At 42.0% G+C, this 27883-nt stretch overlaps 1 protein-coding gene across 1 annotated transcript; it reads right to left on the bottom strand.

Moving 5' to 3' along the window:
- On the bottom strand, positions 1 to 27758 carry FNBP4 (formin binding protein 4). Its single transcript, XM_027837736.1, has 17 exons — positions 27388 to 27758; positions 25540 to 25635; positions 21405 to 21541; positions 20982 to 21147; positions 20257 to 20404; positions 20014 to 20134; positions 18520 to 18858; positions 16231 to 16441; positions 14957 to 15081; positions 12267 to 12371; positions 10773 to 10906; positions 9601 to 9794; positions 4334 to 4641; positions 4034 to 4178; positions 3176 to 3471; positions 1884 to 2041; positions 1 to 1127 (listed from the first exon to the last, which is right to left on the bottom strand). The coding sequence occupies exons 1-17, from the start codon at positions 27755 to 27757 to the stop codon at positions 1037 to 1039; spliced, it is 3144 nt and encodes a 1047-aa protein (XP_027693537.1). The 5' UTR covers position 27758; the 3' UTR covers positions 1 to 1036.
- Positions 27759 to 27883: the final 125 nt, after the last annotated feature.

The following is a 27883-nucleotide window of genomic DNA, read 5'->3' as shown; positions in this document are numbered from 1 at the left end:
TCAGAAGTATAAAAAGATTTTATTAGTGCATATATACAAATTTACAAAGTCAAAAACTGGAGAAATACAAACAGCTTTAAAACACAATTTGCTTTTCCTTCAGTTTAAAGAAAGTGACTTTTACCTGATTGTGATAAGATAAAAAATACAGAAAGAACAGGGAACCGCCGTTTAAATACTGGAATCTTTACAGAGAGCAAGTACAATGTAGAGACAGAAGGAAGGTGCGCTTGGGAACAGGGTAAAATGGAGACACAGAAACATGAATCTGGACTCAACTGCTCCTGACATACTCATTCAGGTAAGAGCAAGGGATTAAGAAATCCACCTTCCTTTACCGGAGATGATAAACGGCAATTGTCGCTGCTTGTGTGAAATTCTAAACCCAGCCTCCACAAAAGCATCTAAGTGAGATGAGGACGCTCAGCTCCAGAATCCCTGCGGACAAGAACCACCGGGAACAGTGCAGACACCGGGTCCGTATGGGAGAAATATCAGACCCAGGTACAGTAGAACGTGGGCGGCAGGCAGCCCGAGGCTGGAAGCACAGGCCAGGACTACCAGGCTCTGAGCAAGGAACAAGCTTCTGGGGAAAAAAAGAGAACGGCTGCCTTCTGCTTAACTGCACTTGCTGGGGACATATGGTCAAGGGCTCCAAACTGGAAACCACGGGCACGGTCTGGACCTCAGACCTCCCCGCCCCCTCACCTCAGGCCTGCCCAGCATTTCGTTCACACCTTATTAAGCCTGTGATTGAGACGCTGCTCCTCAGCCTCAGCATCAAACCAATGCGTGAGTCTACACACAAACTGGAGCTGGCCGGCAGCAGAGGAAGTCCGAGGGCCTGGCCCTTTAACGTCGGCCATTAAGATTCCAATCCGCAAAAGGGAGGGAAAACTTGGTTCTGCACACGTTCCTTCACCAATCCAGGAAATTCAATGCTCTCTCCCAAAACATTTACAGTTTATCTGACAACAGTAAAACTGGTAAGACTCTTAACTGTACATGAAAATAAAACACAAATGCCCCGAATGAATTACGTGTTTGAAGCTGTTTTTCTCCTCTTTAGTCGAGCACGCCAGTCCTCAGGAAGGGCCTCAAAGTTAGCATTTCTCTCAGCCATGCCACTGGGGAAAACAATGGACAAATTACTTCACCAGAAAGAGAAAAAACCCTAAGGTTCTAAGTTCCTTTGTTGCTGAGCAGTAGGAAGCACGTAATAAGCTTTCTAGGTGCCCAGCACAGTGCTAGGTGCTGAGGACACTTGAGACAAAAACCAAATAGTCCTCGGCCTCAAGAGACTTGGGAGGGCAGGGCAACGATATCTGTTTACATCGTGGGCTTCCTGGGTTTTTCACCTGAAGGATGCTTTGTGCACGTGACAGCCGAGATCACATTTCAAGATACTTTTCATTGTCCTGCAACAAGTATTTTGTATTATTTCTCCATTTATCCTCCTAGGATAAATCCTCTAGGAAGAATTCTCTTCACAAGTTATGGCCAAAGCCATTCAATTAAGTGCCCAACTTCCAAAAAAACCTTTAAAAACACTCATGTCTGGGGGCAGCGAGGTGGCGCAGTGGATAGAGCACCAGTCCTGAAGTCAGGAGGACCCGAGTTCAAACCCAACCTCCGACCAAACACGTAACACTTACTAGCTGTGTGACCCTGGGCAAGTCACTTAACCCCAACTGCCTAAAAATAAACCAAACCAAACCAAACCAAAAAAACACTCATGTCTGGATGAGGCCTTGAATACCAGGGAACTATTTTTATATGTAGATCTACTTATCAGGAAAGGATAAAATTCAGGGCAGGGCTGCAGCTTGAAGGATAAAAACCCCCCTCTCTATCTTAAAAACAAAACCGGAACTTCACTTTACCTGACTAATTGCTGCTGCTTCCATTCTTCAATCCGCTTCTGTGACGTCAACTCCCGGTCTTCACCACCTGAGCTGGAATTCTCCTCTTCATCGAGCTCCCGCTGGATACTCTGCCACTTCTTTACCAGAGAGGGCATCTTTGTTTTACTCTTTCTCCCCTGAAAAAGTGCAATGTAAAATGTGGGAAAAATCATCACAGGTGAGAAGTGGAAGAAGAGAATAAAAGCACTAACTTGAAGAATGGAACAAGGCGAGAAAGCTAAAAGAGAAAGAGCAGGAGGATCGGAAGATCTGTACAGCTAACACGGCGACCGAGGCACAGATCTGTGTTCAGGAACAACCCTTATTCAACAAAAGACAGCCCCTGAACTCTACAGAAGACCCAAAATGGCTCCGAGAGTACTTGGACATCTAGGACAAAAAATGGGTGAGCGGGGATTTGAAAGAGGCTGAGATCACTGTTTGAGCGGGATCAGGACAAGTTTTAGTGAGAAAGTAACATGTGAACTGAACTCTTGCAGGATTGAGGAGTTACAGCAATAAGCAGAGTTTGGTGGGCAGAGATCAGATGATCATGTCCTGAGAAGAAACACATGCTACAACTTATCTCCACTGGGCATATACACTTCAACCTTCCTCATCTAATCAAACATGATGTTCACGGCAATAAAATGATTTCTGTCTGACAAGGAGTGTTTGCTCGCACGTACACTCACACTGATTAATGCTACAACCCCCAAAGCTATTCCATCATGGGGAAAAGACAGAATGTCTATCTTCTGTTTTCTTCTCTTTCCATTGGTTCCATTGAATATCCTTTTCAGAGATGCCTACTTCTCTGACTCCCCAATATGGGAGATGCTTAAGATACCATCCTTGGTACCCTTCTTTCATTTATGCTGATTCCACCTCTGCAACATCCATCTATCTCTCAAATCCATCCTTTATGTTCCTACACTGTTGCCACTCTAATATGGGAGCTTATCCCTTCCCCAACCCGTCTCGTACTGCCAAATCTCCCCAAAGGTCTTCCTACTCTCCTCTACAGCCTACTAAGCTAGGTTCACATTACTTACTATACTTTAATTACTTTACCCAGAATTCAAGGTCTTTCCCAATTTGATGTCTTGCTTCCCCTGCAGTCTTACACCAGCTCTGAACCTCCCTACCTATAAGTCCCCACCTCCTGAATTCCCAAGTCATACTTTAAATCTGAATCCTTTAGCACAGTTCTCCAATCAAAGTGGCCATTTGCTGTTTCTCTAAATAAGCTATGAGTACACATCCCATACCTTGTCCTTCTTCCCCTTTCTGCTCTTCTCAGGTGGTGGCATTTTGGGAGCAGGTGGGGGCGGAGGCTCTGTGATGCTAGCAGTGCTCAGCAGGCTTCGAGATGGCACCGGTTGTACCGTGGGAACGGTCATTCTAACCGGTAAGGGGCACTCAGGATAGGACATGACAGCAGGAGACGCTGCCAGTCCCAGATAACTCGATTGGAGGCCCACCCCTGTGGCTTGGTGACCGGTGCCTGTTGTTTGATGAGCGACATCTGAGGTTTGTTGGTGGCTGACATTTACAGTTTGGTGACCTGACAGAGAGACACCATAAAAAAAAAAAAAAATCACATAAATGACAAATAACAACACAACTGATTAAACAGGGAGTTTGAGCTTAATAGAGATTTCTGGAACAAAGCTCGACTTGTTTATACTCTCAGGCTGTCCTACAGGATACTTAAGAATCAAGTACAAGATGAAAAGAAAAATCTTTTTTCATCTTAACCTTTCCACTCTTATGTCTAGTAAAATTTAGAATAGCTAACTGATCCCTCCACTTTAAACTAGTAACTAGACAACCCAGAGAGTCCGTTAATCACCAGCAGGGACTGTATCTACTGTGTAGGAGAAGTGGGACAGACAGGACACATAGTCTGACTCAAGGAGTTTCAGTCTTTGCCCCCAGCCATGCTGCTGGTCTGTGGCAAGGTCAGAACTAGCCTCGAGGTCTCTCCTGACCTCTGCACTGCTATGCCAAAGCTGCTGACAAAGAGAGGCAGCAACCTAAGTCGATTTAAAAAGTCCTTCTGGATTTGAAAAATCTAAAGCAGCAGCTCCACGACATCATGAGGTAAGTGCCAAGACGTGGCTCACCTGTAGTTAGGGCTGGCTGGCTATAGAGAACTGGAGAGCCACCAATGGTGGCTGATCTTTGGGCCACTCCGGCAGCTGTTTCTGAGGCTTTCCTTTTCACTGCTCTGGTGGTAGTAGAGTTGGAGGTGCTGGAATCAACTGAACTCTAAACAGAAAAAAAAGTTCCAATGAGTTTTAGACATAAGTTAAATAATCTCTTCTAAAAACAAAACAAACAAGATACTTTTAAAAGCTGCAGCTCATTTAACAAAAAGCCCCTCGATCCCAACTGCTTTCCAAGGTTCCCATGGTGCCACTCACCTGGCTGCTGACAGCTGGAGTTGCTACAGAGGGCTTTAAGGGGGCAGCTTCTTCAGTTCCTGGGGCAGGAGGCTCTTCATTTTCTTCATCCTCCATCTCTACCTCCTGAATCTCACCATCTTCTCCAGGAGGAGGTGGGGGTGGGGGAGGAGGTGACTCTGGGGGAGGGGGAGGTGGGGGTGGCATTTCTAAGGGCAATGGAGGCTGAAGCACAGGAACATTGGATTGAAGGAGGGTCCAAAATGGAGTAAGTGGTACGAGCGATGCAGAAGAGACTTGACCAGAAAAGGGCTCTTTACAAAGAGAACCTAAGATAGACAGATACACGTCAGGATAGACAAGTGATTGTTGGCACCACAAATGGAAATATAAGAGTACAAAGCCCACTTGGACACAGAAAAACACCAGACTTGTCTTCTTTCCACCTAAGCCAATTTATCTATATGCCTTACACACTTGTACTTTGCATTGCCCAGTTTGCTGCTGCACTTAAAATCACCACTGTTTGCTGTCAGTATAGTTAAATGACATTCATAAAAAGTTAAGATTTAAAAGGTTCTTTCAGAGGCTACTCTAGCTGAGTTCAATTTCTTACTGGGTCAGAGACCACATGGAGAACAGTGCAACTTGTAGACATGGAAGCGGTTGGAATATTGAGTTGGTTAACACTGAGTTTTGAGCTAAACGAAAGTCTAGAGAAAACAGGAAGCAGTGGGAAGGAAGAAGTGGCCTGGAGCATCGAGGAAAGCTCCCTCCTTGCCCCTTAGCTTTCTAATCACTTTCATTTAGGTTAACAAGTTAACTGCTAAGGGGCAAACAGACAGTACAATTCATCAAAGAATGCAAGTTTTTGATTAGGGTGGACAAATGTTTAGAATATGGGGCATTATGGAATCCTCAATGGTGGTATCAGAGGTGATTCTGCAAAATTAATGGGCAGCCTGAGCCTGAGGTCACCAGGTCTTTGGGATGAGGAAGAAGCTGAAAAGAGGGCTCAGAAAGAGGAGCAGAAAGGCAACAAAGACCAAATCATTCCTACTTTGTCTGCTGCCCTGGCAACAAAACCACCACTGAAAACATGTTGCTAATGCAAAAGATTTCAGGTCTAGCGGGTGAAGCTGAACTTCCCTGAATTCAGTCTCCGATATCCGAACTAGTCCCTCTAGCTCAGCAAGAGGACCCCCTTCAGTTTATTTCCCTCTTCTTCTGAAAAGTGGTAAAAGGGAGGAAAAAGGAAGAGAAAAACTTAGACCTCTCCTCCACTTTATTCTAAGTATAAGATTTTCCCTATTTCCTGAGAATTTTACAAAGATTTTCTTTTCTTGAATTTACAGAACGGTGAACCTCGAAGAAATCGCCCAGTCAAACACTTACGGGAGAAAGGAGCGAGATGAAGCAAAGTCTAGGTCCCGTGTTCTACAACATATTTCCCTATTAGCAAATGAAACAAGTCCAGGGACCTAAAAGTCTCAGCCAAACAAATCTCACCTCTCAAGAAGTGGGTCCAGCTGCAGCCACCTGTTAACAGTTCCACGGTCAAAAGCAGTGTTAAACATTGACTTACAAGAGAACTTTAATGTATTCCAATAGAACATATAGGTTGCATAAGCCTAGAAAAATAGGGATACTGTATTTGTAGCTCCATACAACTCAAAGAAAAGCACCAACCACTAGTCACTTAGCTTCTACAGTATTGCTATGTGGAAGACAAAGATAGATATCAATGATACTATTTGAAAAGCTGCAAGCTCACTAAAGTATTGGATATCCCACTGATCCTAAAGTTGCTCTTAGTGAGTACATACAAAGAAAAAATATAGTACCACGTAGCTCACCCAACTTTTGATCTTTTAGATGCTAAGAAACTTTGCAGATTAGATAAAAGTATTTGCTGTATTGCTGGTCAGCAGACCACTATTAAAATGTGGATCAAGAGCTCTCACCAACACATCATCATTCTGACTTAGCTAAAGCTGCACTATGCACTTACAGACTGACCCATCCTGTAATGGGCATCTGGGTAGGAGGTGGGAATCTAGAGTGAGGCACTTAGGCTTGTCTTCAGAGACCAGTACTAGGATAGATGATCAGCAGCGGCATTAGCAGGCTTCTTATGGGTCAGTGACAATTCTATTCCTCCTACCAAAGCAACAACACACTACTGGCACTCGTGAAATACACGGCCAAGGTCGATGGCGTGATGATAGATGATGAATTACGAGTACATCAGATGTTCAAATAGTAGGCTGGACCTGAAGTCAAGTACTCAGGCTATATTAGTATACAGACGAAGCCTTGGTTGTGCTATGTGACACTAAACCTAACTAGAATTTGATCAGCCTTGTGTATATTAGTTTGAAACAAAACAGATGCCAATTACAGCAGACACCAAGTGTATTAAAGATGACTATGCATTGGTAATTTACACAGAAGTAAGCTAACTCAAAATCTACAGTTGAAGCCTTAAGGATAATCTTTCTGGGCCTAAGACCTGTAAGGTACCTTGATATACTGGCTTGAATTAGGCTGATGGGTTAAAATTTTGATTCAACACTAGGTCTGAGAGCACATGGACATCTATGGCATAGACTCGTCATTGTTCTGGTCACACTGAAACAGAATAGGCCACTTTTTATTTTTTTCAGTACTCGGGAAATCCTACAAGACTGAAGAAGCCCGAGTCTGGCTGCCATAAGGAATAGCATCTCCACAGGTAATCTTAGTTAACTACAATATGGGAAATCATCTTCTAAAGTTGAGAACAACGTGAACGGAGAGTTCTGAATCCTACACCTTTTTTTCCCTATGCATGTTTACTCATACACGTACTTTTTATCCCCACTTACTGTATTCACAACTACCAACTAACCTGCTGGTACCATGGCTAGAAACAAATGGCGGCAAGCAATAGGTAAATTAGAAAATATAGCTTCAGGTCTAAGGGATTAAACAAAGGTAACTTTCTGATGCTAAAATTTTATTACAGGTGACAAAACTTAAGCAAAACTAAGTCTCTGAGTATCCTAAAAAACTGTCCACCTCCAGGAATAAAGAAGCTAAATGAGATATTACCAGCATATTTAGAAACCTGCCAGTTCCTTCACTAGGAAGACCACCTTTTTTCCATTAAGTGCTATTAAAGACACTACTTGCATGATAATATTTCTTGATTAAACTTTTCTTCAGCAGGCCTTGAAGTAATGTGTGCTATCTTCCATAGCAGGTATCTCAGCTGTGCCAAGCATGAGATCACTTTATTTAACCTTACACTGGTCCTATCTTATGAGGTCCCCGGCATGAAGAGAGGCATGAAGAGAGGCTATACGCTCCCCACAGCATGACCTACTTTGCCTCCTGGGAGAAGGTTAAGTGAGCTACTTTAAAAACATTTCCACTGGATGGTATGAACATTTTGAGATTTTCTTTCTGGCACAAGCAAGGAATAAATGGATGTGGGTACCACCATTAGTGTTTGTGGTACCATTACTAGCAAGGTTAATGATGCGAGAATTCCTCTATGTGAAGATTACATGAGTGGAGAGAAAAAAAACGACAATAAGTCACGACCTCACAGTTAGGCAGGACTGAGATCTAAAGAACACTTTATATGCCTCCTAAGAACCACATTCAAGTGTCTTTATTCAATCACTATGTACTAAAAACTACTACAATCGACTTGAGATTTACATTTTACTACTCTGAATGACAGTGAGGGATCAAAAAAGAAAACTCTTCTTTATGAATATTCAAGTGAGGTGCTTCAGTTCTGCCAATCTAGATTACAATATGATTCTAGTTTCATATGGCTCATTAAGATGGAGAGAATTGATCAGGAAAGATGCTGAACTGGAGGCAGAGTTCTGGAAGGTAACATTAGTTTTCACAAAAGCTGCTTTGGATATAAAAAGTTTCCACGGATCTCAGATAATCAAAAGCGTCAAGTTATTCACTTAGAGGCAGGACAGATTTCTACCCCATTTAATTTGCTGCTAGTCTTATCTATCTTCATTTTAAGATGTTCTACTTGGACCTGGTGACCAATATAGACCAAACTAACTTTCTTGATTAGTAAGAATAAATTCTGTACAAACTATGTGACTGATAGAATTTCAAATAATTACTCTTCTTGGAGGTCCAAAGGAAAGCTGGAACACAGTATTCCAAAACAAACAAACAAAAAAGCCAAAAACACTTGTCTAGAGCCCATAAAGTAGAATGGACTCCATTAGGCACAGAGATATGAGAAAACCAAAAGTTACTGTTTTCTCAGAGAGGTTAGAGTCTCCTGGGTACTAGGCAAAAACTTCCCAAATGGGACTGAATTGTTTTCCACTCCCATGGTCAAATGCAGCAAATGCTGCCACCCAAAGGTAGCAGAGCAAAACTAGTGAATGCCACGATCTCATCATCTTGATCATGTCAAGAATCCACTCGTTTTTCCATTGCTAAGAAACACCAGCAGTTAGACAGAAATTGATCTTCTTTTGTACACATATCATCTGCTGCCTTTACGAGTTAAACACTTCAGTTATTTTTGTGTGACTTTCCAAGCACACTCTGGCACTGTCATTTATTTATCCCTGAAGGTAAAATGTCATTTTCTCACATGCAGAGAAAACTTAAGATAACTGAGGGGATCATGTCCAGACTTTAAGAACTACCCACTGAGAAACCAACTGGGCCAACATGAATATTATTGACCCTTTCCAGTAACGACTTTCTTCTGTGCCCATGCCCCCAAACCACTGGCCGCTGTACAGCATGGCTTCTGTCTGCCATGGCTCGTAACTCTCACTTCAACTACACAGAGTGCCAGTCTTGTTATATGCAGTGTCCCGTCTGACAGGGGTAGGCATGAAAAATCAGATCACTGTCTTTGTAACACCTGATTACCAGACATCCTAACTCAATGTCATCTTTGTACTGTAACAGTTCACAGCCTTACAGGCTCGTGTAAACCTTGGAACTCGGTCCGAGTGATTCTACGTAATTTTCCAATATGGGTTTCAAGTTACTGATGCTCTGACAGCACAGTCTAACCACTCCAGGCACAGAGCTACTTGATTTTCAGGGTTTAGCTACTGTTCTTCTTAATGTTTTCCCTCTTTTGGGTTGAGCTACAATTTTTCAGTTAGTACTTAAAGCTGTATTTAAAAAAAAAAAAAACAAAACTGTCCTTCTTTTCACAAGAACTTCCTGTGTATGTGTGAGCCCCTGAAACCAAGCCCTTCTTGCCTAATGACTAGATTGCACATGGCCACTTTTACCTGTGGAATTCTCAGTGGATTCCCCAGAGTTTGCATCAGCGCCACTTTTCTCTTTCAAGATTTGTTTATGAACAGTCTCTGCTCTATTCTCCTGGGCTTGCCCTTCTTCTTCTTCTTCTTCTTCTTCACCATCTGGGAACTCCCACTGAGACTCGCCCGAGTGTTCGTTTACATAGAAATAACGTCTATGATCCCTAAATCACAAGAAAAAAAACACACGTTTTAAGACCTAATCTCCTGTAGTGACACTTCCACTCGGTCCTGTCCCAGGACAGCAGTCTGCTCTCACAGGGAAGAACCTCTTCTTAATGAACTGCTATTCACAAAGGCAACAAACAGCTTTGAGAATTGAGGAAGGAGAGCCAAGGATGATTCAAAGCTATTTGCCCTGCCAGCAGCTCTGTGAATACAGCCCTGAGCCCTCCAACTCCAACAGATGACGGGCTTGCAAAACATCTCATTTTTTGCCAATGCTTAACAGGGTTTCAAGTTTCATTAATGAAGGGACTCAATCGCCTAGAACCCTAATTTCCCTTCCAAAGAAGAGAACAGCGGAGTTTGTGAAAGATGGCTTTTTCCCTCTTGGACCGTGGAATTCACATTTCATACTCTTGATATCAAACACAGTGAAAGCTAAAGAGAGGGAGAGGATCTGGGAGCTGAAAAATAAAAGAGCAAAGATTTCAAATAACGAAAAAAAAAATCAAGAAAAGCCAAATATAAAAAGAAATATTTTCGTCTGACCTGCCGGCAGAAGATAGTAATCTTGCTCTTCATTCACATCTTCCGCCACGAAGCTTTCCTTAACTTCACCGAGGTTAATCAGGAGTAGTTGCTTCCAGAGGTCCTGTAAAGCGCACAGAGCTCTCGCATGCGCTTAACCCCCAAGCCCGCCCTACTCCGTGAAATTACACTCTGGAGAGTGAAAACCAGCTTTGTCCAATCTTGGGAAAAAATCCGTTACATGGAACACTTTAAACATTTGCTTTTTGTTTCTCCAATCTGTGGCTGGCCCAAACTCTGTAAGTGCTGGCGGTGCTCTGCCTGCCCAGCACCGCTAACTGAAGCTGCTCCAAGTCTCCAAGAGGACGTCACGTTGTCAGGTGGTGGTGATCACAAATCATGTCTGAGATGTCAAAGGTGAAAGGTGAAAAGGGGAGAAGAGTGCGTACCTGTCCCAGTGGCAGGACCAGCCTTTAGGAGTGGCGTTTATTTCATACTGTTTTAGTTGCTCTGCTGCATCCTGTAGTTTTCGCTTGAGGTAGCTTCCGTTGAGAGCTCCTTCTCGCCAGTCCGCGATTCGTGTCTAGCAACAAACAAATTCAACTCAATTCATTGTTCTGAGGAATAAGCTGGCCGGCTCCTCAGAAGCGCATTCTGAAAGCTAACAGCCAACCAGGAGCTGGCTATCCTCTCTGACCAGGAGGGACAGCCACAGGCCCCAAGCTGAGGCACACCAGCAGGGAACAGTGATACCACCACGTACTGACTGGCTCCTGTTAGGGTATGACTGAGATCTTGTGGTGCGTGGGTGGGAAGGTGTTACCAGAGTCATCAGGATGCAGATACCTTCCACTGATGCACATCACCACCTCACCTTCAACTTCTATTCTGAGAGGGTTGCTGGGGCACTGAAAGGTTGGTTCAGTGACCTGCTCAACCACAGAGCTGATGTGAGTCAAAGGCAGAAGAACCTGAACCCAGGTCTTTCTGACACCCCAGCCAGCCTTCTCTTGTCTATGCCGCATTGCTGCAGAGGTGAGCTTAGAGTGTAGGTGGTCATCAACCAATGACCTCCTACACTCTAAGGGTGATTCATGTAACACAGGGATTCTTAGGTAGTCTTACTTTGATAACGTCATATATCACTTATCCATTCATTATTTGTGAAAATGGAGAAGCAAGCTAAGTTACTCAATTTTGGTTTTAAAAACATAACGTATAATTTTGTTTTCTAGAAATAGGCCTGTTTGTTGTTGGTTGGTTAGTTAAGTTTGCTGAAATACTGGCCAGGGTCACAGGTTTCATTTCCGAGTGGACTGATTTCTTCGGTTGTATCCGACAAGTGAAACGTTTCTGTCACGAAGGAGGCAGGAGCATGTGTGGATCCCTATTTGTCTATCTGTTACTGGAATGGCTCCACAAGCACCAGTGTGCTGTAGGTCTATCAGACGTGCTTTCATACAGCTACAGAACAATATTCTGCACTTATACAGAGCACTTCAAGACTCGTGAGGTGCTTTATTACATGTGGTGATAACAGCCAACATTTTTAAGGTCTGTGGAAAGCATGTTACAGACATTATTTCATTTGACCCTCACAATAACCCTGGGATAGGTACAATTATGATTCTATTTTTACAGATGAGAAAACTTGAGGTAGAGAGAGGCAAAGTGACGTGCCCAGGACCACACAGCTACAAAGGGCTTGAGACAGGCTTTGAACTCAAGTTTTCCTAAGTCCAGCACTATATCTGCTATGCCACCCAGTTACCATCATAATTATGTTTTTGCTTTACTCGTGTTTCCTGAATTGGCAGTTCAGAGATGTATTGAGAGAGAAAAAAAAAATCACTCCTGAATTAAAAATTTAATACAGTCTACCAAACAGATAATCACACAGGGAATTGATGGTATGTACAAAACTGGCTGACAGTTGAACCTACCTCAGTCTGTAAGAGAAGCACATGAAAATTGGAGATGGATTGTCTGCTAATTCCTAGGAATTCCAGTTTACTGGTCAGGGTATTTGCCAGTTCTCCAATCTGAAACTGTTCCGCAAAGGAGAAAAAAAGAAGAATGCAAGAAGTCAACAGCAGTTCCTATGAACTCTCTACACTGACTGACAGAGACATCCAAATACGTGTCTGGACGATTTTCTTCCTTAGGCAGTCTCTTTGCCTCATAGTCATAAATGCAGAGCTAGGTTTGGGGTGGACACTAAAAAAAAAGTCCTTGAGAATGAGGATCATTGACATTTTTTATCGGCAGTGAAATAATCTACACACAAACAATGAAACAGTACACACGATCATGTAAAACATGACCAGTGTCTTCAAAGCCAACTAGATGCTAGTTGCTAATTTAAAATGATAACTTATCTTACCTAAAGACTCAGAACTACACATTTTAGGACATTTGTTACCCTGACCACTTATTTCTGAAGAGGCCTTTTAAGTGGACAGACACATGGAAGCCTCAAACACGAGCCAGATTCTCTCACTGTTCAACGTTGCTCCAATTCTTTCAGGTAAAAATAAAACAAGCGATTGGCGGAGATATTCTTCTGCTGGTGGGGTTTGTAGGATGGTCGTTAGAATAAGGTAGATTATACCAGCCAGCTACAGCCAGAGAATCAGATTTTTCCCAATCCAAACAAGGATTGCATTTGTGACTATGCTCTTAGAATAATGCTCTAAACAAACTCATTTTGTCATTTACCCCTTCACCCTAATGGTCTGGTGCTCATGCAACTTTAAGATTGCACAAAGATTCACTTACAAGGAAACAGGCCCACAGATTATTATCTGGGAGAAAGTGACCTGGCCAAAGTCATACAGGTGGGCAGGGCCAAAGTGTGACCCAAGCCTTTTCTACTCCAACTTACTGGCCTGAAAACAGGTAAGCACTTCTCCAATGAAGTCTCTTTGAAAAAATATAAAGGTATACATTTTTTTAAAAATGCAGTTTTTACACAAGTGAAATTTTGGGAAAAATACATTTAGACCAGAAGAATCAAATATGTAGCCTAGCCAGATTAAAATGTAATTGAAAAGTTTAACAAAGTAAGTAAAAATATAACACAGTGATAACGTTCCTTTGTTGTTTTCTAAATCAATATGTGACCCAGCAGGGACCATTTCTAGTTGAGTTTGACACCACTGATATAAACCAAATGGTGTTCAGGTACAACCAAACTACTCTCTATACCATAGATAAATAATTTATTCCTTCCTACCCAGGCCAGTTCTATTTCAATCCCCAAAAAGATTTTTGGTATTTAAATTATAATAGGAAAATACATTAATAGTATTAACTAGAGAAAAAAAATAACTCCTATACAGTACTAGTCACTACTTGCTGGCCTTACAATTACTCAACTTGCTTGCAAAAATCTATGTGGAAAAGAACTTCTACACAGATCGTGTATTTTATTGGTTTTTTCATAAAACTAGCTCTTTATTTATTAGTTCAACAGTTTTCTTAATTTCAATTTTATTCATTTTTCCTTTGGTTTTCAATATTTCTAATTTGGTGTTTAATTGAGGATTTTTAATTTGTTCTTTTTCCAGTTTTTTTTAGTTGTCCAAATTCATTGATCTCCTCTTTTTCCTATTTTATTTATATAAGCATTTAGAGATATAAAACTTCCCCTAAGAACTGCTTTTGCTGCACCCCATAAGGTTTGGTATGTTGTCTCATTATTGTCATTCTCTTGAATGAAGTTATTGATCGTTTCTATGATTTGTTGTTTGACCCAATCAGTTTTTAGGATTAGATTATTTAGTTTCCAATTATTTTTTAGTCTATCTTTTCATGGCCCTTTATTACATATAATTTTTATTGCATCATGATCTGAAAAGGATGCGTTTAATATTTCCGCCTTTCTGCACTGGATTGTGAGGTTTTTATGCCCTAGTACGTGGTCAATTTTTGTGTATATGCCATGTACCGTCAAGAAAAAAGCATATTCCTTTCTATCCCCATTCAGTTTTCTCTAGAGACCTTCTCTAGAGTCCATCATACCTAACATTTCTAATGTTCTATTCACCTCCTTAACTTCTTTCTTGTTTATTTTGTGGTTAGATTTATCTAGTTCAGAGAGGGGGAGGTTGAGGTCCCCTACTAGTATAGTTTTGCTGTCTATTTCTTCCTGTAACTCCCTGAACTTCTCCTGTAAGAATCTGGATGTTATACCATTTGGTGCATATATATTTAGTAATGATATTACTTCACTGTCTATGGTGCCTTTTAGCAGGATGTAGTTTCCTTCCTTATCTCTTTTGATAAGATCTGTTTTTGCTTTTGCTTTTTCTGAGATCAGGATTGCTACCCCTGCTTTTTTTAACTTCATCTGAAGCATAATATATTCTGCTTCAACCTTTTACCTTTACCCTGTGTGTGTTACCGGTAATGTACCTAGCAATTTCTTAACCCTAACCCTCACTTGTGAAAATAACCCACTAACCCATATCCTTTGTGAATGACCATTTACGCTTTGCAGATAGTAAAAATTGTTCATTTCGCTAAATTGCAGTCTTCCTAGTGGCAAAAGACTGATTTTTAAAAATAAACAAACTGGGTCAGTCAAATTTCAAATATACATTTACAAGGCTGCATTAATTAATAGACATACTTTCAAATCCTGTTCTTCATCCAGCTTTGGCACTGTTTGTGACTTTAGTTTTTCTGGACATTCTTCTGCCTCTTGCTCTTTGTCAGAATGCTCATCTATTTTCTCTGAATTCTCAGTGCCCATCGCTGGAAAAGAAAAAACACGTTCACCTTGCTGACCAAAATCCTAGTCTTCTCCACGAGCCCTTTTCTTCCCTTTAGGTTACTCTCTGGTCGTGGGCAGGAAAAGACTGGGAAACACCAACCTCAACTATTCCTTCATTTATTTTAAGCTTGCGATCAAAGTGATAGACTTCTTTTGGTTCCCTGTTGCTTCGTTTCCATCTTTCTTAGAAAAATGTATAATAAAACATAAAACTTCTCAAAGAGAATAACCCCACCCCCTTGCTGTCTTCATATCCCCAGTTCCCAGCAGTTCTTTGGACACAGCAGGCACTTAATAAATGCAGGTTCTTGATTTTTACTGTTAATACTTTCATGAATGATCCACTAGGAATTCTTTCCCAAACTGTTCCTTTCAAACTGCTCTGCTGATTCTATGCAACTCAGATGCCAGTAACTGAAACATGGCACGGACAAGAGTTGTGCCCCAGAGATGAGCTCTGGACATTTTCAGTGACTTCTATAAACTAATGCATACTCCTTGCCATAACCTTATTCAGAAGTTCCCTCATATCTCTGATGTCAGCATCCACCAGCACTGGAACTCTCTGGTGGGGAATGGAAAACGGGGCATGTCAACTCTAGGTCCACTCCACCTGACACCTTGGTTCCAGTTTTTCTTACTTTGGCTTTACTTTTCAAGCTATTAACTTCAGTTCTAGTACTACAGCTTCTATAGCTGTCAATACAGCTTGGATGTCTTAGGAAACAATGAAATCCTCCCAGAGGACTTCCACAGACTTCTTTTGAACAAAACACCAACAGCACCTGGAAATTTTTACTAACTGCTCTACTGCAGATCCAAGTACTGACATTTTTCTTTCAATACACCTCCATTTCTGCTTTCAAATATCCTATTACCACTAGCCTAACGCTTTTCATAAGAACTTTCTATTGTTCACTACGACGTCCCCTTCTGCTTTTACGTGTTCTCTATAAAAGGGGATGGATCTTTATTCAAAATGTCCCATCAATTAATTTATAATTCATGAAAATCCTATAAGCTGTCAATGTCAAGGATGGGATAAACCAAATTGTACTTTATACTATCACTAGAGGAAAGTAATAACCTAAAAGGTTCCTTTCAAAAGGCTCCTAAAATCCTTAAATTACCAATTTCTCCATTCTCTGGGGTCTCACGGCCAGTTTTGCTAGAACTCCGGCTGGTAGATTCTGGACTGGTAGCTCGGATAAACATCTTCCATCTCCCCCTTTTTGACATGAGTCTACGCATTCCATCTTGAGACGCGGATTGACTGATGTCAGAACGTGGACTAGACCCTGACACACTACCGTCTCCTTCCTCCAAGGCCCGCAGTTCTGCCTAGAGAAAAATCCAAGAGTAAGATTAAAGTTACGTTAACTATTCATTCTGAGAATCGGAGTAAGTGACCAGAATGTAGTACGTGCTCTTTAAATGCAGGAGGATACATCTTCTAGCTCTCTTTGACGCTCTACAACCGAGTATTAATATGCCACGTGCAGCAGATAATCAGATTACTTGTTGATGACAATTCTGCAGTCAATGTTTAGAAAAATGCAATCATTCTACCTATACTCAAGGACGGTATCCAAAGATCTCAGAAGAGAAAAGCTCTTCAGAATCTGTTTCTCACACAAAATGGCTTATACAGCTGCCTTTCCTTCTAAAGCTCTATTACTATAGGAGACATTCTCAATTAAGGGTCCTCTGACACTTGCTTAACCCCCTCAGAAGAAGAAAGATCTGCCCCACACACAGTGACTTCCACTGGCTCTAGCAGGCAGAAACGGCACCAGGGAACTAGAAGTTTAAATTAAAAACCTAAATCCCAAGAGACCACGTAATCAATCTTTACTCTGGCCTTTTTTTTTTTTTTTGGGAGGGAGGTGTTGCTGGTGGTTTGGGGAAGGAGGAAACTTTTTTGACCAAATGCAGGTAAGCAACTCTTCCGCAGCTTACAGTCTTAAGATTAGGGATTCTAAAGCTAAAGAGTCTGTGGACTTTCAATCCTAAATACTTTATTTAATGAATTTAAAAAATCATTCGGAGAACGGGTTCAGGGCTTCACCAGACTGTCAAAGGGGTCCAACCAAAATATAACAACAATTAAGAGTCCACATCTTTGACAATTCCCTGAGGCACTAAGAGGTAAATGATTTGCCAAGAACTACACAGCTGGTAGGGTCAGAAGCAGCAGGACCCAGATTTTCCTGACTTTGAGGCCAGCTCTCTATCCCTGTTTATCCAATCATTCAGTCAACAAGCAAAAGTTACTAAATGCCTACTGTGTGCCAGGCACTGTGCTAATCATGGGGGATACAAAAAAGGGCAAGACAGTCTCTGTTCGGAAGGAGCACACAGCCTAACACAAGAGACAACACATAAACAACTATGTATAAACAAATTTTTAACAGGATAAATTGGAGATGATCCACAGAGGGAAGGCAGCAGTATTAAGGTAGTGGTGAGGAGGGGAACTGGGAAAGGCTTCCCGTAGGAAATGAGATTTTAGCTGGGACTTGAAGGAAGCCAGGAGGCAGAAATAAAGAGGGAGAGCCTTCCAGACATGGGGGACAGTCAGAGAAAATGCTCAGAGTGGGACACATGACACACCCTTTCCTTTTATGCCACCAGATGGAATGTCTTGTTTGAGACCAACCAAATAAGCAGTCAGCATCACTAGATCTTGGGAGAAGGAGGGCAAGGGGTAGAAGAGGAGAAGGTGTTAGGTATAAGAATGGAAAGCCAGGGGAAGTTATGAAGGGGTCTGAACACCAAACAGGATTTTATAGTTGATCCTGGATGTGATAGGAAGGCACTGAAGGGTGGGAGGGCAAGCAGGAAAGAAGGTGTATGAGAAGGAAGGAGACAAAGCGTGTGTGTGTGTGCATGCATGCATGAATGACAAGGTCTAACTTGTGCTTTAGGAAGATCAATATGACAGCTGAGTGGAGGATGGAGTGAAGCGGGGAAACCCACTAGCAGACTACTAGAAGAGTCCAGTGAGAAGATAATATATTAGGGCCTCCACCAGAGTGGAAGTAGAAAAACTGACAGGCCTTGGAAAAAGACTGGTTGGGGGGGGGGGGGGGGTGAGAGAGAGTAAGGCATAAGCCCTTGGTTGTGAGCCTGGAGGACTGGGACGGTGGTGTTTGCCCTTTATGGTAATGGGGAAGGATCTGGGTGGAAGAGATACTGAATTCCATTTTAGACACGTTGAGTTTAAGCACCACTCCACAAAGAAATGACTCCGAAAGCAGTGACAATTTTAAATGTAGTAACAAAGTTAAACAAATTTTGGGGGTAGTAGACCAAATTCTCCTAAAGTTACTGTTGTCAGGAACTATGAAGTGGCCTCATAAGTCCATTCAGGCTGTAACGTGGGTATGCACGTCCCACGTCAGAGCTCCCCCAATTACCTTTTTTCTCTCCAATACGAGCTCGAGTTCAAGGGTATCTTGTTCCTCTTCCTCCTCACTTTCTCCTGACTGCACAACGCTACACAGATCCTCCTGGGAGTTGTCTTCTGCATTTTCTCCCATAGTTTCTTGTGTTTTTCTTGTCCCTGACAATTCCTCTGCCGCCACCATCTCCTTTACCTCTGCTACTGGATCGATTTCTTGACAAATCACTTTTCTCCTCCATCTTTCCTCTTCCTCTTTTATACCCTCAGGCAACAAAGGGGCCAGCAGAGCAGCTGCCACCCCCTTCTTTTCCTCTTCACTATTTGAAAGAGCTTGGATCCCTTCGTTCACCTCCTGTAATGGTATGGGAAACATTCTCAGGGACCCGTTTTACTTCTTCGATACACGTCTGCTTTTATAGCCAAGAAACCCTAAAAATGTTAGTTGGGATAAATGGTGCCTGCCCTCTTTCAGCCACCTGAACAATGTCCATAAATGTAAACCTTTTCAGTCGGGGTCCCATCCAAAGAGACCCTTATATAGCTTTTGTTCAGCTCGAGTATCACTACTGGGAACAAACAATCTGAACATTTTGGTTCCCTGTGCTCCTTCTCAAGATCACCTTTATTCTGACTAAAATAAACAAAACTGGGAGAAGGCATTCATAGTTCGGGGGAAAAAAGATCAAAGCATCTTACTTCCATGTTCTATTAATTTAGTGAGTAACTTTAGACCAGCCCTGGGTCCAAATCCATTTCTGTAAACTGAGCACCTCACAGGGATACTGTGAAGGCAATTTAAAGCGATACGTTTTTCCCTCCCCTGGGAAAAGGTGGCTCGATTTATCTGTCTGTCAAATGAAAACTAACTGTCCTAACTGCACCATGGAGTTGTCATGAGGCCCAAACACAAAGAATGATTGAAAAAGTGAAATACACACCTGTCCGGTTGCTAACAATGCATTATCCTTAAAATACTACCTCATCTCAATGCCACTAGTGTGTAGTAACCTGGTATTCTCAGAGGTCATACCAAACAGAGTACAAATTTGGACAAATTTTATCAGCAGACAGAGCCTATTGGTTAAAACCAGCTTCACTACAGTCAAGCTCATCAACAACAGATGATTAAAAAATTAAGTCAATTCAAAGTATATTGTCTCCAAAATACAGTCTCTAGCACATATGGCAATAAGATGTCAAATGCTATTACATGCCAATAGCAACAAGAAACCTAATCCAATAAAACTAACTGAATAGTAAAAATATCTCAATACAAAAGGAATATGTGAGCATGAACTCTGAGTGTTCAGGGTAAGACAAAAATACTTCTAATGATTTCAATAGAAATTTGAGAGAAGAAATTGATCACAGAGGATCCTAACAAAAGATTTAGATATAAGAATGAGTTAACAATCCAAAATTAGAACCAATATCACATTTATATAAAAACCTAACATTTCAATCATATGATTAATGTGAATAAATTACCTAAGCTGCTGGCACTGACCTTTTTAACTTCTCGCTTAACCAAGAGTGGCCCACTCTTATTAGTGGTAACAGAAAGAGTCTTTTCTTTGGAGTATATATCTGCTGGCACCAGGAAACTTGTGTCAGCACCTGTTACAGAACTAAAAAGGAATATTCTTAGCTAGCAGCATGGAGAAGAAGCTATATAGACAAGAAGAGAGTCCTGCGACTCTATAATGAATTTCCAATCGGGGGGAAAAAGCATTCCAAAGATCATTCTCACCTTTGCTGGTAATGTTGTATTCCCTGTACCTGGGTAGCCAGGTACTGTGGGAGTTCCCACGTCACTTCATTTGTCTGTGTGTTCCAATAGTAATAGCAACCCGTGTTCTCATCCCAAACTTCTTGCCAGTCTCCCATCTCAATCCCCACTAAAAGAAAATAAGCAGATTTTAGCAAAGATGGAGCACTTTCCACAATTTTGTTATTAACCTTACAACCACTCAGCTCCCAAACCAGACTTCAAACAACAAACTGCCCTCCTCTTTAGTATCTCCTGAAGAACCAACCCTACAACTGCAAGTACGGTTTAAAAAAAGAAAAAGAAAAAAATAAACTTCACTGGTTCAGCTATGTATATCTTTGACCTCCAAAGTATATAGTTAAAAGTAATGCCTGATTACTCACCTAGCAGAGATACTTACTGGTCCTAATGAGACGGCACATAGGCATCTATTAGGGTAGATCTCAACGGTAAATAGCCATCTTTACAAAACAAACATTCCAAGTACCTAACTCCCAAAAATATTTCAAAGCCCACAATCTTAAAGGTTGGTAGCAAATAATTACATCTTTTATCTTTGGTACTACCAACTAAAAGAATTTAAATTCATTTATAATTAACTTGATTATAGAAAAAAACGAGCAGTCCACTATAATGTCTATTTTTCCTGTGCCCCCTTAGTAGGCTGTAGGATGACTTCAAAGACACTATGGGACCAAGCTCACCTCCGGCCAAGGAGCACTGGGTGTCATACTGCCACCCGGAGGCGTGGCTTGGAGAGGAAACGGAAGCCGCTGCAGACTCCTTGGGCTCTGGGCGAGGTGGAGTTGGAGGCGGGGCAGAAGTGTTAGCTGCAGACACAGGCTGCGGGGCTGTTATGGCATCAATTTCCTTTAAAAGGAAGTAATGACAGATGTATTACATTTAAAAATCAATAAAAATGGAGAAAATGTAGTCACCATTAAAGAAGAAAATTCAACTGTATTCAATCAAGTCCCTAACCTCTTTCCCAAGAAATACAACTACCAAATCTTAAAAATCTTAAGAAAATTTGTTTTTACAGAATTTGGTGCTTAATAAATGCTTGATTTTACTTGAGAATAAACTATTTTAGTGGCTACTGCCACTAAAACTGAACTATTACTAACCGCGAGGAAGTTGGCCAACGTGCTGTCAATGTCAGTGGATTGGTTTCCATTTGCTTCCTTAGGCAAGGCTGGTTTCTCAGGTATATCACCCTCATCGTCATCACTGTCTGCGTAGGCACCAAGCAAACACAAGCCTCCTGGTAACCAAACAAAAAAGAAACCAAATTAACAAGAAGAAATCAGAACATTTTAGGAAAGATGTCTCCTGTATGATCATATAACTGCTATGCTCTATTTTGTAAACTTTTAGCCCAAAAGCTGAACTTCATATTGTCACTTAGCAGATAATGAATGCATATTTTCTCAAAAACCAGTTTTCTAATTACTGAGCCAAAGAAGTCAACATCTGTTTCAGGCCCTCCTGAAAACACACAGATACAAAAAATCATGCTAACAGCATCCAGCTGTGCACAGTTTCTGTAGTTTGGGGACTATTAGTAATAGGCCAATATTGCTAAAAGGAAATAACAGAGCCTGTAAGTGACCACTGGCTACTATATAACAACCAGGCAAAATATTACATAAAACATAAAAACAAACTAGACATTTTCATGGTCATCCTTTCCAAATATTTATTGCTTGAGTAACCAAGTATCAGGAAGTGAAATAATATTGGGAATTGGCTAATGGTAGTAATCACTAATATAACTCCCTCAATTCAAGTTAATCATGTTCTCCTGTGCCACGAAGTGCCTCCTTATTTATGTCTGTCACAATTAGGATACTTAAAAAGCATTCCTTAATCTGTCAAGTCGATTCCAGTTTTCTATGTCTGAACAGCCAATCTGAAGCTACGTTGTTCCTGGGTCCCATCTTCACAGTACTCACATTCAGTTTTGTAAATGCCTTAGCAAACTTATACCAATAGTTTCAGGCACTGTGTTGGAAACGTAGCCCTACTTTTTTTTCCTCAGCATGTACGTTCGTCCAAAGGGCAGTTATCATTCTGTTTTGAGCCTGAGTCACACATGCTGGAATTACAGCAGCCTCTCACAGCCCACCTCCGGCAGCGACAGGCACAGAGCTTCCCTTGCTTCATTTCCTACATGGGCTGGGTCATCCTCCTTGAACAGCTTGGGGAGCGAGGCTCACCTGATTGGTGCTGGGCTTAGTGTGTGCACCAAATAGGCTTTAGTCCTATTTCAGCTCAGAGCTCCTGCAACACATGTTATCTACCAGTGGCATAATTTTTAAAAATTTTACTTTTTTCTTAGATTGCTTTCTACTATGTCAAGTTAGCATTCATTTTACTAATAAGAACAATTCATATCTCCAAAAGTGTTTTAAAGTTTATGAAGCACCTTCAGAAAAGCCCTGCAAGGCTGACATTTTTAAATGGAGGATTGCAATTTGTCAGTTTTCATTTTTCATTCACTAACTTTTTTCATTGCTGCTTACTGTTTCTAAGGATTTTGTTAAAGTGCAATTAAAAACCTAACTCCTTTAAATTTTCTGAATTTTAGAGATAAATCCTCCTACACAATTAAGACTTAAAATACTCAACTAAGGATATTGGCTTAGAAAATGTCTTTAGCATAGAATACTTTCTCTTTTTAAGTAACACATCAATACTAAAAGTTTTTTCAGAAATGGAAAACAATCTTACATAAATAATATTCAAGCCCCTCAACAATGGATACATTTTTTAAAGTGCATACCTTTTTTATTCCTGAATTTAACAAAAACAAAAATGAATATTTAATTGGGTACAATTTCAAACAAAAAGCATTAACGACTAAGTCATTAAGAGTATAAAAATGATTAGTAAAGAATAATTTTTAAGTATATCTAATGAGAGCTGATAAATAATCCATTTTTACAATCTATTATATCTAAATTAAACTGAAAAATCTATACTAGTAAATGACAGTGGGTCCAGATTCTAAATGGCTATATGTGCTCTGACTCTGAGAGAGAGAGAGAGAGGGAGACAGAGAGAAGAGAGAAGGGAAGAAAGGAGAGAGGATGAGCACAGCACAGAGTTGATGCTAAAAATAGATATGCTTTTACTTATGGATTAATGAAAAAAAAAATCTTTCAAGAGAATGCCATGATCACCTAAAACAGATGAGTAAGCAGCTATTTTTCTCCCTAGAGAAATCAACTCCTATAAACTCTCAAATGAAAACACTCATTTAAACTTTTTTAATTTTGGTAGGTCCAGACCTAAGTTCATTAGAATAAGAAACTCTCCCTCTACCATGCAATTTTGTTTGAAAGTTGCCGGTGCCAACTGAGAAAATCCTGAGCCCACTGTCACACAGCTAGTACCTGTCAGAAGTATAAAAGTGTAACTTACCACTTGCCTTCCACATCAGCCTCTACTACGATCCCCCCACTGCCTCTCCATTACCAGATGGTTTGAGGGAGAATCAGGATGTTGATTTCAACTAAGTGCCCCAATTCTAGCCCTGGCCTGTGGATACCACCTTTCGCTTAAAAGATCTGCACTATGTGAGACTGTCCTCCTAATCAAATGTTACTTGTCCACTATATAATCTGTAAGGGTATATACAAAAAGGGGACAGAACACACAGAAAAAGCTACCAAATGTGATTAAATGGCCACTGAGGGAGAAAGAGAGCACTCTGGACCACTGGATCAAGGAGCCCTTCAGGGACTCTGAAGAACAGGCAGGACTTAGAGAAGCAGAGAAGAAAGGGCTCATTCTGGGCAAAGCAAATATAGAAACGTCATGACGTGAACAGCAGACTCAAACTTGGTTGTAACAACAAACGTGTAAGTTAAAGAATGGGAGTTAAGCTTGGAGGGGTAAGCTGCGGACAGACTAAGGACCCTAAATTCTAGACTAAGGAATGGGGGACTTTGTGTTTTCAGCACCCAGGAACAATATCCAAAAACTTTAATTCAGCTGTGGTCCATCCAAAGGATTGGAGTGAGAAACTGGAGGGAATGAGATTACTTAAGAGACAACTGCAACAGTTCGGATAAGAAATGGCCAAAGGGCTGGACTGGGCTAGAATACGCCAGGGGCTTGTGGTTCTGAGAGACCTGGGAACAAAATCCACCTGACATTATTGAGCAAGTCATTTGAGCTCTATGACCATCAGTTTCTTCATCCCCATGTAAAATGGGGATATCTGCAGCACTGACCTTACATGTAGGTTGTGAGGATGAAATGAGATAATGAATGTAAAGCCCTTTATGAATGTCAGCAATTATGAGGGTGGTAGTAGTACTCCGGATTACAATTCTTCCTGCTGCCTTTTCTAGGAGCGGGTTAGACAAATTTCCACAGAAAGCCTGAGTTGTCAATTCTTATCTCTTAATCTCAGTTTAATGATCAATAATGTTTATGCCAATTTGGCACACACCTTGCCCTTTCACTCGCAACATAACGATCCTTTCAGGACAGGGATCAAGCCTGAGGCTTCTATGGATTTTCCCTACAGCATTAAACACAGAACTCACCCACCTTGCACAGAGTATAGTCTGTGCTCAGTAAGTGCCTGCTGAGCAAACCAATCTTCATGACATGGGACACTGCTATGAACTTACTCCAATGACCATTCTACTATGTTTTTATCAAAGTATTATTTTGAAAGTTCATTTTCTTCCAGATACCCTTTTTTAATACACAAGCCCTGTAAAACTTCTTTACCAGTGGATGAAATTTAGTAAATAAATAAAACAGGTTTGAACATCTCATTATATTTGAACACTATTCCTCTGCTTCAGGGTAAAATCTTAACCCTAGACTAATTACAGTATATGCTTCAATTTTTCGGGACTGGAATTAAAATTTTCCAGCTCATTAACAGTATAATAAAAAATTGGTATTTGTAAGCATAATTTCCCAAAATATATTTAGATAGCACCACCATGTTTTCTGACAGCTAAATTTTAGTTTTTTCCCAATTATTTGAATTTTAAATAATTATCAAATCAAAGAAAGTATTTAATTATTTGGGGAGTTCTTCTCAACATTAAATTTGCCTCAAACTGGGTGAGCTGTACAAGCCAGTGACAAGTCAGAAAGAAAGCAAAGATTTTTGAATTTTTGTTTTAAGTAGTACTAAATCAATGAAACAATTATAATCAATCAAAACTTACTAGTTAATTCTAATTATTCTAGAAAAATAGAAAGTAAAAATCCAAACAGCCAAATCCATACCTGTTGCTTTGACGGTGGTAGGTCTGGTTGGCATGACTGGTTTGGGGGGATTCTGAACAATAACTTTAGGAGCTTCTGGAACAACTTCCTGTTCATCTGAAAGGAACAGTAAAGAAAATTTAGACTACAAATGATAGCATCTAAAAATTTTGACCCAAACCAAACAAACAACTCAAATAACATGACTTAGGGCATAAGAATTAGCTCCTTACTTTTAAAAATTGTTTTAAATTTTGATAGTAATTGTTTTGACATCACCTTCATTTCTGAAGGTATCCCTCTTCTCTCTCCTACCCAGCAAGCCATCCCTTGCTAAAACTAAAAGAGGAAAACAAAGGAGTTATCAACAAAGTCTGACAGAAATATGGCATGTTCCACACCCACAGTCCCAGCGCAACTTCTGGAAAGAATAGAGCTCCTTACACTCATCATTTAACTTAGGAATTTCCAAATATGAATTAAAAAGTATTGCAATTTTTTTTGTCCAAACCTGTTATCTCCTCATTGTTTGGAAGCCCTAGAACTCACAATTCCTCCCCAGATGCAGATCTCAAATTGGCAATCATTTATAGTCTTAATGAGTGGCCTGGAGCAGTGACAGATTAAGGGATTGTCTGGTCACACAACTAGCATACACTCAGAGGAAAGACTAGAATCCAGAATTTTCTGACCAGCCCTTTACCCTTCTCCCCTACACACCAAGTAGCTTCTCATTTAAAGATTATCACATTTGAAAACCTAAAAATTTAATTAATTCTCTAACAATTACTCTAAATCACAGGAGCTATTTCATCTAACAAGCAATATAATACAATATTTCCATTTCTCAGAATCATACACACCAAATCTAGAATCAGAGGAACCCAGTTTGAATCTCTGCTCTATTACATACTGTGACCTAGACAAGCCACTCAACTTCTCTGAGCCTCAGTTTCCTCGCCCATAAAACGAGTGGGTTAGACTAAATGGCTTCTGAAGTCTCTTCCAGCCCTAAATCCACATTCTTTATAATAATGTTTTCTGAGTAGCATGGAAGTATTTCCCAATAACAAAACTCATTAGTCATCTAATAACTTATAAGGGGGTGGGATAGAGATGCTGATGACCCATATCTAGAAATAAATTCCACTCCTCTAGGAATGTTATGTTTTTGATACTGTTACCAATCAGGCTTTTGCTGGACTCACTTGAACAGGCATTTTACTAAACGCTTCTCATGGGCCAAACGCTAGGCAAGGTGCTGGGGGAACCAAAGACCAAACAAAACCAAAAAAACAAACCAAAAGCCCCAAAACTCTAAAGGCGACAATCGTGGTGCTCTCCTGGCTTGGGGCACACCCACACGCCACAGCGTCGCTATCGTGCTCAGTAAAACAGCCCTGGCTCGGAAGCCGCGGGCGTGACCTTGGCCCAGTCACTTCCCCCGGTCAAACGAGGCTCGGCTGGCTCCCTGACTAGCTCTGGGCCCCGCTCCGGGCGGTCGGGGACAGCCGGCTGTTGGTCCGTGCTCGCGCACCCGCAGGGCTCCCGGCGAGGGGCCGCGCTCCTTCCCAGGCCGAGATAGCGGCCCGGCCTCGGCGTCATCCAGCGAGTCCTTCGGGAAAGCTCCTCCCTGACCCGAGGCCAGCCGCAGGGCGGAGGCTGCGGCGGCTTCTCTCAGCCCGCCCGGGCCTCAGACTCCTTTCTCTTCCTCCTTCGCCCTCCACCCTTCCACGTCCAGCCCTGGAGCTCCGGGCCGGACTAGGCCCCAAGCCCCGGACTCGAGTTTGGGGTGTTCCCGCTGGCAGCGCGAGCGAGGCGGGCCGTGACTCCTACTCGGGGCCGAGGCTCCGCGCGGCCTTTCCTTACCTTCCGAGGGCGAGTCCTCTAGGGAGGTCGCCACCGTGGCCGCCGTCGCTGCCGCCGTCGGGGCAGGGGTCAGGGCCGGGGCCGGAACCGGAGTTGGGACCGGGACCGGTGCCGGGGCCGGGGCCGGAGCCGGAGCCGGAGCCAGGACCGGGACCGGGACCGGGGCCGGGGCCGGGGCCGGAGCCGGGGCCGGGGCCAGGGCCGGAGTCGGAGCCGGGGTCGGGGTCGGAGCCGGGGCGGAAACCACCGCGTCAACCTCAACCTCGGCTTCGGGCTCCGCGTCGCGTCCAGAGGCGCCGCTCCGAGGGCCCGGCGGGGAGAGCTGCAGGATGGGCCTCCGGCCGGGGACCGCCCGCGACTTCTTCCCCATCGCGAGCCTCCGCGCGAGCCGCCACTCGCGTCAAGGCAGCCGGCAGGGGGAGGGCAGGCGGCGTTGGCACGTCCGCACGCGATCAATATTCATGACCCTCTCCCCGCCCCCGAAGCCCGCGGCGCC

The sequence above is a fragment of the Vombatus ursinus genome, unplaced genomic scaffold (genome assembly GCF_900497805.2).
Source record: "Vombatus ursinus unplaced genomic scaffold, bare-nosed wombat genome assembly UNPS02014822.1, whole genome shotgun sequence".
Taxonomy (NCBI): domain Eukaryota; kingdom Metazoa; phylum Chordata; class Mammalia; order Diprotodontia; family Vombatidae; genus Vombatus; species Vombatus ursinus.
The sequence above is the reverse complement of the archived record's forward strand: the minus strand, read 5'-3'. Positions and strand labels throughout refer to the sequence as shown.